The sequence below is a fragment of the Neovison vison genome, chromosome 2, assembly GCF_020171115.1.
Source record: "Neovison vison isolate M4711 chromosome 2, ASM_NN_V1, whole genome shotgun sequence".
Classification (NCBI taxonomy): Eukaryota; Metazoa; Chordata; class Mammalia; order Carnivora; family Mustelidae; genus Neogale; species Neogale vison.
This window is the reverse complement of record NC_058092.1, coordinates 235,394,155-235,408,835: the sequence shown is the minus strand read 5'-3', so window position 1 is coordinate 235,408,835 and position 14,681 is coordinate 235,394,155. Positions and strand designations below refer to the sequence as shown.

Genomic DNA, 14,681 nt, shown 5'->3' with positions numbered 1-14,681 from the left:
ACCCAGGGGGCTCGATGCCCCCACCACCACAAGCTTCCTACGGCACCCTAACACAATCAAAAGTCGAATAAATTTAGCAAATATTTTCTTTTTATGAGCAGCAGAAATATCAAAACAATTAACAGAGAGAAAAGGAAGCAAATCCCTGACATGGCCAGGCTACGGGACAGTGTAAACCCTGCTTTTTCCATTTCCCCTTGGTCACAACAATACAATGTGACCAAGGGTACAGAGTTCTATCCTAAACCTTCTGGCCTCAGACACACCCTCGCTCTGGGAGTCTGTGACCCTGATTTGCCCCTCACAGAACAAATCAGAACCGCCCCCCCAAATACAAGGAGTTCCCCTTAAGTCTAAACTCGAGACTTGTGACTGGTCTCAAAGCAACCACTGCAAAATCTCCCTCGAACTCCACCATCGGGGGGTCCTACCCAGTCATCCTACATAGCTGGTGTCCCAAGTAGCTGAAAAAACCAGACCTTTCTTCCTCTTTGTCACACCCAGAACCCCGAAATGCTCTAGCCCTGTGGCCTCACTGGGCCCAGTCTTGGGCACACTTGCCACCGTGTGTTCAGAGGGCGTGTTACACAGCAGACCTTAGCACACCAACGTGAAGATTGCAGCTCCCCCACTACAGGAGCATTCCACAGCCACAGGGGACCCTATCCCGCACCCTCCAGAAAAGGGTTTGGGCTCTGACTCCCTGCAGCTCTGTAAATGCAACAGAAGCAGCTAGGGGGGGCATTCTCTGGGCAAAGCTGCCCGGGCTGGGCAGGGAAACAGGTGCTGCCCCATGAGGACCCCACAGCCTGAAGCACAGGAAGCCAGCTCTCCCATGGGGACCCCTATCAGCAGGAGTCTGGCTTCCTTGGAACAGCATTGTCTAGGGAAGAGAGATCTCAGGTTCAAGGTCACCAACACTGCAGGCAAGAGGAGGCTGGGGCAATTGGAGAACGTATTCACCCTGGGAAATGTGCCACAAGGATTGCAGAGAGCTGTCTCCTGGAATCTCAGAGGGGACACACGGACACGGCTGGATCCTGTCCCCCCTGTGCCCACCACCAGGACCAGACTCAAGGCCAAAGCGAAGGCCGATACCCTCTCTGGTCAGTGGCACAGGCTGTGCACAGCACTTAAAATACAAAGTGGTTCCAGTCCCCACAGGCACGGTGGGGTCAGGCTCTGCCAGGGCAGGAACACACTGAAGTTTACCGCCTGCGGTTCCCACGTTGGGCTGATCTCTGTCCACTAACTGGGATCACCGGCTCTGCAGAGCTGGAGGCAGACTGCTCCGCATGCAGCCCCTCCTGCAAGGGCAGCTCAACTGACAAGGGAAGGAAGAGCCCAGGACCTCAAGAGACACTTGCTGTCCAGGCTCCCATAGCTGGACCTCTGCACTCCCCGCATGAGGAAATAATACAGTATGAAAATCCTGGGCACAGGGAGGTCACTCCCTCCAGCATGTGGGGAATGGTAGTCTTTGCTAGACACTTGGCATCCACCAGCATGAATCTGCATCTTCCCAAATGTTCTTCACCCAAAGGCGTCCCGGGAACTCTTTCCCGAGGCCACCCAACTCACAGGGTGTGCTGAAAACAACACACACCCCGCGCTAAGGCAGGCACGCTTCCCCATCTACAAAGTGAGCTCCTTGAATGGTTGGTCCTGACTGACCAGGTGACCACAGGGAAGAACACATGAAGAAGGTCTGTATCACTTCTTCACATCTGCTGTGGAGCACGTCTTCTGTCATGTAAAACAAAACCAAAAAACTCCTGCTCGGCCTCCGAGGATGGCAATAAGAAATTTCCTTAGCAATTTGTGTCTGGGATTTGGCTCAGGTCATGATCTCGGGGTCCTAGGGTCGAGCCCCACATTGGGTTCCCTGCTCAGTGGGGAGCCAGCTTCTCCTTGGGCCACTGTGCCCCCCACTTGTGCTCTCTCTCTCTTTCTTGCAAAAGTAAATAAATAAAATCTTAAAAAAAGAAAAGAAATTAGTATCAGGGAAAAGTGGGAGAAAGTCTGAACCTTTCTGATCAGGCCGCATGAGTGATGGAATCACACCATCCGTCACTGGGCTCACGTGGCGAGGCCTGGGGGCAGAGCAGGTGCCTCACAGCGTGCTGAGTTCCCATGGGGTTGCCTCCGGTCCACTTTTCAGTGACGCACTTACTACATAGTTACTTTTAGGTGTCATGTTGTATGTATGGTTTCCTTAAACTGGAAAACCACCCCAAATTCATATATATAGGCAGAATATCAATAACAAGTGGGGAACTCCCTTTCTCTCGCATTTTTCTCAGTATTAGAAACTCACTTCATAAGGCACCACACATTTGGAGACCTCAGGGTCCAATAGTGAACACCCAACTGTCTGGACAAACACCACTCGGAAAAGCCGGGCCCCCCGTAAGTGACATACAGACTGTGTTTACCTCCAGGGTGTCATGAAACGAAAACACACCATTCTTTTTAAATTAAGCTTAAGTCTTAGGTTTAATATAAAAAATAAAGAAATCTGTCCAATATTCAGCTTGACTCCGATTTTCCATGTCCCAATCATCTGCAGGTAAATGGCTAATTGAAAATACTGTCCCCACAGGAAGTTGTACAGTCAGGCGGGAACTGAGATGGTCATTTACTTTTAGTTGAGCAATAACACTCTGTCTGAAGAATCAAATCAGATTTCCGACCACTTAATCCCTCGAGGCTGGGGGAAGTAGCATGGGGACCACTTCCACATGGCAGGGACCAGAGTTGGGTGGGGAGGACCCTCCCAGGCTGCCACCGGTGCAATGCCTCCGCTATCCATAGCACTGCAGGTACGGGAAGTATAAGCAAACCGAACTGGGGACTATTTATAATTCAGCCTCGGTCAAAGGAGCACAGCGTAACAAAACACTCACCCACCTTTCCAAAACACATCGCATCCCAGTCCATTACAGGGGAGGAACTCACTCTGACCATTTAGGGTTTTCTAGTTCTTGCAGGGAACCTCAGTGATTTTCCCCTGAACGCAATGCATCAGGAGAGAAGACAGGCTGTCAAGAATAATCACAGAAAAGGAGAGACAGAGGGGCTTCCTCTAACCGACTCTCCCCAACCTCTGCATTCCAAGCAGCCCCGTGTTCCTGCTGTAAGGAAAACGTATCAGACAGAATGGGGGGAAAATCGTTCCTGCTATGAAAAATAGATTGCATGCTAAGAAAAGTGTCAAGTGCTACAAAGCTGCCCAGACTGCCAGACAGCTAACGCACTCCTTCCCCGGCTGGGCACGGTTAATATTTCTATTCTCAAATAGTCACCCTTAGCACTGCCTTTCCCTTCCCCGGGTCCTCTGTATCCGTGACATGGAGTTGCGGGGCACTGGGTCTTGAGCGCAGAGAAAGAATCGGAGCATCTCTGATGTGGCAACGTGGGAAAAGGCTTTCAGTCCAGGCTTTTGTTTTTGAACCATTAGAATCCAGTGAACTGAAAAGACCAAGCTGTCAGCGTTCATTTTCTTCCTAAATCAACCAAACTGTAGAATAACACGAAATATTTCACTTTACAATATAATTTGTATCTTCAATTTACTTGCAGCTCTGGGTATTTGACAGGTACAGTGTTAAGTAAAAGCCCTCCTGCGAAGTCTCGGTGGAAAGGGCAACAGGAAACAGCAGACAGCACCCTCCCGGTGGATACCAGATGCTGGCAAGTCAGGACGAATGCGCATCCCCCCCGCCCCCCCCCACCGGCCCCGCGTCTGTGGTCAGTGTCAGACGACCTTCAATTAAGGCAATTCATTAAGAGATCGTCAAGATAGTAAGAAGCATTCTTTTGTTCACTGGATACCTTACCCAGAATTATTTCTTTGTGGACCCGAATATAAAACAGGTAACTGCATTTTATTCCAGGGAAAGCAAGGCTACAGAAACATGTCATGTACTTTATCGGTTGACTTTGTAATTAAAAAACAAAAAAACAGAACACATTTCCCACTGACATTCTTTCAGTCGGGTAGTTACTGTCTGTTGAGCACCTGCTCTGTGCCAGGCAGGGTCACTGGGCACAGACCAGCCACCAGAATGACAAGAAGGGATTTTCCCCCACACGGCATCAAAGACCATGAATCCCATGAAGACAGAGAAGGAACATGGAAAACCATCTTCTATGAGCAGACATGTATAGCAGATAACACAATCCTGCTGACGTCACTCATCATCAGGGAAACACACATCAGGTGACAGTGAAGTATCCCCTTCCACCGGTTAAGATGGTTATTATCAAAAATAGAAGAGAGCAACATTGGTGAGTTTGGGGAGAAAAGGAAACTTGAGTACTATGGCTGGAGCAGCCATTGTGGAAAAGAGTACAGAGCCTCCCCCCAAAAAATTAAAAATAGAATCAGCATCCAATGCAGCCAGTCTCCTTCCAAGTGTATTTCCACAGGAAACAAAAGCACTATCTTGAAATGCTATCTGCAGCCCCACATCTGTTGCCGTGTTATTTACAAAGACTAAGGCACAGAAACAACCTAAGTACTTGCCCACCAGTGGGTAAATAAAGAGTATGTGACGCAGACAGAGAAAACGGAATACAATTCAGCCAGAAGGAAGAACAAAATCTTGCCATTTGTGTCAAAATGGAGGGTCCTTGAGGATGTTAAGCTGAGTGGGACAAGTCAGACAGAGAAAGACAAATAGTTAAGTGATCTCACAGATCTATGAGCTCTTATTTATTTACCTAGAATTTATACATGAATATATTTTATATATCATATATTATTAATATAATTATGTATGATCTGTAATAATGTTTTCTAAAATGCACACACACAAACTCACCCAGAAGAGATACTGGCTAACATTCCGTGCACGTATCCTCCGACCAGGTACGAGTAGGGGCAGCCTGGGATCTGAATTCGGATCAGTGTGACTCTAATCTCCACACCCTCCTCGCTCTCACCCACCGCCAGGTGAGCCCGGGCCACGCCACAGGTTTTCACTGTGAAGCTGGGGCACCTGACTGGGCATCTCAGAGAAAACTACCTCCGGTTCACAGGCGCATCCTTGGCAGATGAAAGTTCAGTCCTGGCATCTTCAGGGAATGGCCTCTAGTGTTTACTGTAAGGGACACTGTCGTTGCTGGGGTCAGGCAACAGGGAGGGGGTGCTGAGAAATGTGGAAATAAAGAGAAGATCACTGAAACAAATCACATGTTTCCATTAATTACTTCCTGTCACTGAAATTCTGTTTCCTTCCATCCATAAAATAGGGTTATCACTGGCATTTCTAAGTCGAATGATTCTTTGAAGGGGGCCGTCCTATACAGGGAAGGACGTTTAGCGGCATGTCTGGGGTCCATGCACGAGACGCCAGCAGCCTGCTTTCCCCCAGCTGTGACAACAAAAATGTGCTTGGACGTGGCCATGTTCCATGGCGGGGGCTGGGGGAGAATAACAAAATCCCCCCTGGTTGAGACCCACGAGAAAGGTACCAAGACCACACTAGCAACCCAGCAGGCATTCAACTCGCCTTGGCCGTCTCCTCCTCCTCCCATCCTAGCCTAAAAATAAAAGCACCCCAGCCCAGGGTCTTACAGAGCACACGATTTCTTCCAAGTCCCAGGAGTGCTGGAGGTAAACATTTAGGACGGAAGAATCTGGAGAATGACCTTAATAAAGTGTATTTCCTCCTTTTTGATTTGCGCATGGAGGGAAGTTTCATGCATCAAACAGAGAGCTCACTTGGCTTCATTTCTCATAAACTGAAGTACGTCCTCCAGGATTAAGAGCCCGCAGACGGCCTCATCAACACCAGCCACGAGCTCACAGCAAGGTGTGCGTCCGCTCTGAGAATTCTTAAACAGACTTTGCCCTTTCAAAACTTTCCTCTGAAGCAAGTTTCCCTAAGTAAGAGTCCTGGCTGAGAGCTCTTCATCACTGCCATTCCCCTGAGAGTGGCATGAGTTCTCATCTCTGAATTCAATAAAGAAGCGATCCGAATAAAACCCAACTGGATGAAAGATCCAAGTTCCGTGCAATAAATTGGCTACACAGACTGGGGAAGATCTGAAATTATTTGTTTTAATTTCAGGCCCAGTTTAATTATTAAGCACAGAGCAAAAGCATGCATGTCACAGAAAAAATATATGGAAAATATTAAAATAATTTATGCAAAGACCACAAAGGACAAAGGGAACGCCCACTGGTAGCCACGTACCATGCAGATGGGGACCTTTTCCCGCTGGGGGACCCGGGGTGCCATTACTAGATGTGATTTGGTATCTATCTTGAAATCCCAGTGCTTAAAGTGGCCAACCCAGCCCCAGAGAAACGCCTTGTGTTTCTTCAGGAGACTTGCCTCTAGCTCAGCTCTAGTCTGTTTTGGTCCAACCCGCAGGCATGTGCCTCAGTGTCTGCAGACTGATGTCTGAGCAGCAAAACATCTCAGGTTAGGCCAATTTCTTTGGAGAGCAAAAAGGTTCAAAGACGGATATTATTAAGTGTGTGAGCCGGGTAAAACGTGGGCATGCTGAGCTCTGGGGAAATTTTCATTCCAGAATGCTTTCATTATACTGACTTTGAATTCCTAGTTCTTTCCTGAGAAACAATATTTATTTTTTTTTCCTGTGGTCCTCAGTAAGTCGTGTTGTGACAATGTTTATGTCAACAGCCACTGTACACAGTGTGCCTTTGTGCACAAAGGGAAAAATGATTCTTAGGTGTGCTTAAAATCTTCAAGCCACTGGATATGCAAAACCTCAGTAGGAAGCCAGTAAGTTGAAAAAATAAATTAAATTAAAAGTAACAACATCAACTAAGACCCCAGGCTTCAAGGGAAAGATTTGAAATAATCCAAGAGTCTCTGGAGCCCAAAACGCTTTCTATCCGTGCTTTCAACCTGCACAAAGATTTTAGCCGTGTGCCCTTCCATGGGAGAGGTGCTTCCTGAGGAGGAGGTCCGACAGGAAAACACGGTCCTCCCAGATGCTACCATTACTGGCTGCCTGTGGCGGAGCCCCTGCAGCAGGTTCCCAGCGAGTGGGGACCCCCCCACCTCTCTTTCTTTCATCCCTGGGCAAATGGCACATTTTCTCTGCTCTGAGCCCAAGGTATGTGCTAGCAAGGACAAAAATTCTTCCACAACACTGGAACCAAATGGCGATGTCCCTGCAAACGGCCTCCCTGGCAAATTTGCTTTCTGACCATTATCATGATTTACCCTTAAGAAGCCTGGCATCTTAAAGGTAGAATACCTTTCTAAGGCTTAAGGCCCTTTCTTGTCCTGACTACACGCCAAATTAATCTTGGCAGAAACATCCAGGAGCTTGCCATCTTGGACTCCGACACGTCTGATGGATACTGCTGCTGAGTGGGGGAAATGTGCTCTATGTAAAAGGAGAGAAACGGCTCCTTTATAAAACTATGCATGGGAGATTTACTGCACACGAGGAGCCACAGGTGATGATGATTATGTGAATACGCACTGTGCACGTTAGGTTGGTAGAAACACAATGTGCTGTGTTAATGGACTGAGGCAAACACATTCTGGTCATAAGATGCCTGACTCACAGGGGAGAGAAGGAGGAACGGAAGGGGGCACATCCAAATGCACGAACACTATAGCCAAAAGAAAGGTGATCAAAAAGGCAGATGGAACAAACATCAGCCTGCACTGTCCTGGGACAGTCTGCACGTGGCCATGATCAAAAACCTAGACCCTAGACCCATGGACTAAATGGCAATGATGATCTCACAAATTTCAAATAGAGACACAATTTCAAGGTTTCTAAGGACAAAAGAAAGATTAACTTGATTCCAGATAAAATAAAACCAGACCATCGTGTCTGACTGATGGACTTCAATGTTTAAGTGGTCAACAATGAGGCAAGACTGTATTTGGCAAGTCAGCAAAATGCACTGTATTTGATAAGGCAGTGTTCCAGGCAGGTCCAATTATGATCAGACTCTGTCATGGCCAATATATGCCACGTGGCAAGATTCTAAGCATTTTAAAATTGAAATGATGGGGGCGCCTGGGTGGCTCGGTGGGTAAAAGCCTCTGCCTTCGGCTCAGGTCATGATCTCGGGTCCTGGGATCGAGCCCCGCATCAGGCTCTCTGCTCCGCAGGGATCCTGCTTCCTCCCCTCTCTCTCTCTGCCTACTTGTGATTTCTCTCTCTCTGTCAAATAAAATCTTTAAAAAAAAAAAAAAATTGAAATGATGATCTCTCCCATCTTCGACGGGCAGAATTCTGAGTTCTCGTCTGATTCCTTAACTGTGATGTCCTCTTGCTACACGTGTCACTGAAGGATCTACACCACCCACTGTCAGTCTCTGCTGAAAAACTACAAGGAACTTTTCTTATCATCCAGTGAAAATTCTGAAACCTGTTCTATTTTCCTTTTTGCTTTGTCTTCCAGGCAGCTTTGAGTCTCTTGGCTTCTAGAGAGTTTCGTGTTTTCTCTATGGTTTTCCATGTTCTATTTTATATTCAGGATCTATGAATCATTACTTATAAAACAGACCAAGCCCTATATGAAAGTGGGTAGGATATAAACCACAAATCATAAATGGGCCCCAGCTTAACGTGTACAAAAGCAGAAAGTACCAGACCCCAAATGTGTGCTAATACAGAGGGACACTCGAAAGTTATTGATAATCACCATTGCAAGCTTTGAGTGATCTGAGGAAGTAAAACGGGTGGTTTCATTTTTTTTTTTTTTTTTTTTTTATCCTGAGAGAGGGACACAAGCAACAAAGCCTACTGAGAATCCAATTCAGGGTAGCTGAATTTTTTAAAAAAAATTCTGTTGCAAGACAAAATGGTCGACAAATGCAGGAAGGGTTTTGGTCCATGTTACACACACAGCATGAGTTAGAAAGTCTAATGTTAAAAATCTGAAAATTAAACTCTGTATTGCCCTTTTCTTCCCCCAATGTATACTGTAGAAGTGCCTTTCTCAGGTGAAATTATGGCAGTTAACAAGAAAAGCTTTCTTCAAGGTGAAAAAGGAATTCAGTCAAACTAGCGAGTAGACTCATTGCCTCCCTGATCACTCCTACGCCTCACAATTCTAGTCTGGGATTTTTAGTGTACAGACACACTACTGGGATGAATTCAAGTCCTAAGAATAAAAGAAAGACACAGAAACTCAACCAAGTGGCCACACTCCTACCAAGAACCAGAGAGAACTCCAGGAGACCACAGCACGAGTCTTCATTATTAGACTCCGTGCGCACACCGTGCAGCATAAATCTGGGAAAGTTGGCTACTAGGAGTTCAAGGATGGATATTAGCACTTAAAGGCTAACACAGAAGGTCTCTGCTTCTAGTACAGCATCAGATCTTACAAGGAGACTTAGCCTTTGCTTCCCTCGGGAAAGATTATGAAGCACTTCTGGGAGATAACACGCAAGCACACTTCTACGAGACGTGAACTGTGCTCATCTTAAATGTCATCTTACCATCTGGCACTGCTGTCTCCAAGAGCAGAGCTATGATGTCAGGCCATCATCACTCGGTTGCTACCCTGAACATAGCAACCAAGTAACCCCTGTCCTTGGGACGGTCACTGGATCCTCTAACTTTGGTTCCTGATTTACAAGTGATTGCTCCAGAACTGATGGGCGCCATCTTTAATGACACTGGGCGAGCCCCCGGTATTGAGGGATGATGGTACATTTGCAGACACAAAGCTGAACAAGCACGCAAACATGTAAGAGACCACGGAGGCTGAGTCTGTCAATTTCTAAGCTGTGGACAGTAAAACTGCATGTCCAGCTGTGCCATTAAACTTAAATACAGGCTTGTGGAAGCTTCTGGGAATTACTGCTTATCCTGCGGAAGCAAGGAGGTCTCTGACCCATGCTGGGAAGAGGAAGAGCATGGCAGTCTGGTGACATGGAAGGTATTAAGCTATGAAGTTATAGATTAAAAAAAAAAAAACAAATAGGTAATAGCACAGAGACAATGCCATATGGCATCTATATAATTTCTAGGAAATTACTTCATTACAATAGTAGTGAGCTTCTGCTCTTCTAGAAGTTTACAGCAGGACTCCCTCCGTTGCGGCAATCAGTGATATCCTCTTAAACAAGTACCCTTTCACAGCGAAGAAAGCCGAGTAAAGAACATTTTGACTTCTGTGCTTAACATTCACTCAGGTAAGCAGGAGTCTCCCAGGAAAGGTGCACTCAAAGGACACCGGGGTTAAAAACGACACTCTCTCTGAGGCATGGGCGACACATCTGAGGTAGCAAGGTGGTTTAGAGGGTGGGCTCTGGATGTCAAGTCTGGCCCTATCCCTTCCCAGCGGTGTGTCTTCTGGCAAGTTAGCAAGCCTTGAGGCTCCAATCTCCCCATCTGGAGGATGGGCATAAAAGCCCAGCTGTCTCAGAGTGCTGCTGCGGCGACGGGGGCATGATTCCTGGGCTATCCCCACGGCAGCGCCTGGCACACGGAAAGCCTGTCAAATGTTCATGTGCAGCCCTCGGATGCAAACACAGGACACATCGCAAGGAATGACGCCTCCCATGAAAAATGAAATAAGCTCTTCATTCGGAAGCGGACATGTAAGAACGTTCAAGAGAACTTAAGGGTCACACACCCAGGTGTCTTCCAAAACCCAACTGATTCAGCTTCTAAAAACCAGTACTGTTCACTCAACAGAGTGGGCCACAGTGGGATTCCCGAACGAAGCCTACACTCACTGCTGCACAAACACTGACCTACATGCATCCTCTGTGACACATGTTGGCTTGGGAACCTGCTACTATAGCACGTGTTGACTGTGACAGGAACCTGCATGGCTCAGAGCCTTGCACAGCCAGAATCTCTGCAAACCCAAGACCTTTCGCTTGGTACCAGCACTCGCCCAGGTACACAGACATGGGGACACACGTACATGCACACACGCACAAACACTGCTCAGCCTTAGAAAGTTCTACCAGAGGAAGCACTCTCAGCTGGATGGCTCAGCCCCAGAGTGCTAGGATTTAGATGAGACAGTTCTGTACCACATTTTATGTGTGACATAAACCACAGGGAGTTTAAATTCACAGCGTGTCCCTCATCAAGATGTCTCTTGGTGCTGCAGCCTCTGGGCACCCCAAACAAGAGGAGGGCATGCATGCCCGGCTCCAGACTTGAATTCCATTATCACCTACACCAGACTTCATCCTCAAAGTGGCCGTCACAGCCTTTGCAATGAGGACACAGCAGACACGGCTTCTCCTTCGTAGAGGTTCCCTGCCCCCAGACAAGAACGCTCCTCCCTGCAACGAGATGCAAAGGCTTGGCTCCCAGATGCCACCGCACACCGGGTGTCTCTGTCACGCAGCTGGGCCCCGCAGACGTGCGCCAGTGAGCTGGGACACCGGGACAGGGCTGGCTTGATGTGCAGGGAACACGTGATTCTGGAGACCTTGGGGTAAGCCATCCTCTCAATGCAGAAACATCCGAACACGCCGGGAGCAGCTGGACAGAATATCCAGGGAAGGAGGCTCTGAGCACAGAGCTCCACACTTTGAACTAGAGGCCGCGTGGCTTTCGGCCACACTGCGGTTCTGGGGTGAGGGGAGGACGCTCGGACACGTCCGGTGGCAGCAGAAGGCCAACGCTGGACTAGAAGGGACAGGGAATGCGGCGATCATCGTGGTAAAAATGAAAACAGACTCTCGCTCGTCCTCAGACAGCACCACTCAATGGAGTGTGGCTGTACCATCCGGACAGTTGACCCCATGGGACCCTGGGATTGGAGGCGCCAAGTCAAATGTAGAGGTGTGAATCGCATCTGACCTTTGAGGGAGCAGCGCCCCCTCAAGCCCCACCCCAGGGTGCGGAACGGATGGGCTGGGCACCAGGCCGCAGCGGGCACTCCGTCTGAGAGATGCGGGTGCCATTCTCGTGCGCGGTCACCAGGAAGAGAAGAGACCACACTCTGCACCAGGGCCTGCCTTCAGTTCTGGTCGGCACGAAGACCAGGTCAACGGTCTCTTGAATGATGCCATTGTTTGTGGCATCGGGGAAAAATGCGAATCCAGACCACAATGAAACACACGGCACATCTCTCCCCAGGGCTAAAATGAGAAACAGTGACCCTGGCAAATGTTGGCAGGGATGCAGAAAAGCAGGCTCATTATCACCCTGCTAGCGAGACCGTAACATGGTACAGCCGTAGTCGGGCAGTTTTTACAAACCTAAACGAGGAGCGGGCACAGAACCCTGCAGACCTACCCCGGGGGGTGTATGCCAAGGAGATGAACTTATGCTCACATAAAACTCCATATGCCAATGTTCGTGGAGGCTTTATTCGTAATAGCGCCAAACTGGAAAAAGCCCAGCTGTCCTTCGGCAGGTGAATGGTTAAACCATCCATACCACGGAACGCCGCCCAGCAATCCAAAGAAACAAATGACCGTGTGCCCAGCAACCTGAATGCATCTCCAGGGGATGAAGGAGAATGAAAAAAGCCAATCCTGGAATGTTACATTTGGTATAATTCCATTTACACATCACAGTTGAGATGCCAACATTTTAGGAGTGGAAGAAAAATTAGTGGGTACCCGGGTTTCGAGAGGGTAGAGCTGGAGGGGCGAGGAGGAGGTGTGCGACATGGACAGCGAGAAGGACCCACATGTTGGCGGACTCAAGAAAAGGCGCCATGGCCAAGCACAAGCACAGCAGGAAGATCTGTGGGACCCCCATGAAATCTCTCATTGCTGAGCCCCTAGCTGCAGCAAGGAGTTCTAGTTTTGCAAAATGTTATCACTAAGGGAACCTGGGTAAAGTATACACAGATCTCTCTGTATTTCTTTTTATAACCGCAATGCCTATGAATCTACAATTATCTCCATAAAAAATGCAATAAGGAAGGAGGGGAAAAAAGGAGGTCAATGGTAATTTCTTCCAGGAATCACATGTGATTGAGAACCCAAGGATTGTTACTGGTGCTTAGAGAAATTATAGAACACAAGCACTGGAAAGTTAACCAACAGCCTTCACAGGGAAATGATAAACAAGGCATGAGATTAATATTTAGTAAGTACAAAGAAAATGCTCACTTTTTAAAGCTGAAATAGGAGAAATGCAAACACCTTTCAAAAACCTAGACAGAGGAGAATCACTTGGGCTAATAAACACGTGGTTAAAGTAAGATGGCAAACTGATGGCAAACTGTACCCTGGCCAGAGGCTGCTGCAGACCAAGGCTAAGGGGGGCTAGGGCTCTGCTCTGTGTTTCCCCAGAAGGCAGAGCCCCGCGTTGGCATAAGGAAATCACCCACTCTCCACGTCTGCTTCTCCAAACAACTGTTTGCATCACAGACTGGGGAGGATGTGTTGCTCACAGGAGAGCCCCCTGGTATCCAGGCAACACCACTGTTCCCAGCAGACATGAATTAGACACCTTGGAAGAGGTGGGAGCTTTCCTCTCCGTACTCACTTATTCTGCATCATGTTCATTATCACCCAGTCAAAAGGGTAGACGTTCTTCCCAATGAGGTTCTTAAACATGATGAATGTTTCCATCAGGAAATCCTGAAATAAAAAAAAAAAAAAAAAAATAGAACATTGCAACAGCCCACCAAGAGAAAGGAGAAAACCAATCCCCTCTTGAATAATTACAGTATAAATGACCTCATTTTTTTTAGCGGAATGAAAACATTCTAAAAAGTAATGAAGATGTATTTCACAGGAGCTTTTTGCTTTCTGTTTGCCGGGGTACCTCCTGCCTGTGATAACTTTCGCAGGGATATTTTCAGAAACGGGACCTGGGCGGCTCTCTGTCATAGTCATAAAGAGGAGCTCTCCAGGTTACAAATACTGCATTCTTTCTGCTTATAGGAAACGTGCATTTTGCAAACATCACATGCAGGATTTACTCAAAACATATTTTTCATTATGAACAGGGCCCAGCAGGTTTAATATGGGGTAGTTACACCATTCCTTTTTCTTATGTAATTTACAAGCCAAAGGCTCAGGTGGGAACTCCTGACCATCTGCAGCAGCTCGGTTCATCATAACCATCGGAGCACGTGGTCATGTGGCCACTTTCAGGTGGCAGCTGCAACCCCACAGCCTACTCAGTGACGCTGATGCCAACCTTGGGCACGATCCTCTCTACCATACGGGTCATTCTCTGCCATGCTGTGCTGCTCGTGGCGTCCCAAAGGGGTATCCGTGTCGGAGGGACTCCAGCCTGGGCCTGTCAGAATCTGGAGAATTTCTTGAACCTGCAGGCTGGCCCTTGTTCTGAGCTGACCAGCACAGAACTAGCGCATATCCTGAAAAGCACACCTCTCCAGGAGTCTGCAAGCTCCCTCCAGTGCAGGCTGCACGGGGCGGGGGGGAAAGCCACAGAGAATTCACTTAGAAAAATGAGGCCATGGTCAGAGATTACCAAATGAGTGGCTATTTCTCATTTATTTAATCTATGGAATCATAATTAGGTGCACTGGCTGTGAAGCCCACGGTGGTGTACAGAATTTAAGCAGCCAAGAAAGCAACTCTCAGCAAAGTCGTAAACAAGTGCTTCTCACAAAAAGGCACCAGCTAAATTTGATAGCATCGGTGAGCTGCTGGACCAAGCCAAATCCTTGCTTTGCAACCGAACTAGCCATGCCGGATTCTGGCAAGTGATGCCTACCGTGTGCAGCCTACCATGAATAAAAACTCAGTGAGCAACCGTGATCCCCT

At 47.8% G+C, this 14,681-nt stretch overlaps 1 protein-coding gene across 2 annotated transcripts in view; it reads right to left on the bottom strand.

The window, feature by feature from the left end:
- DOCK1 (dedicator of cytokinesis 1) overlaps nucleotides 1–14,681 on the bottom strand; it is a 491,675-nt gene that overhangs the window by 167,548 nt on the left and 309,446 nt on the right. For both annotated transcript variants that reach the window (XM_044240731.1, XM_044240732.1), the window contains exon 29: nucleotides 13,429–13,523. In XM_044240731.1, the coding sequence (XP_044096666.1) occupies nucleotides 13,429–13,523 (95 nt within the window). The remainder of the gene's footprint in view (nucleotides 1–13,428; nucleotides 13,524–14,681) is intronic.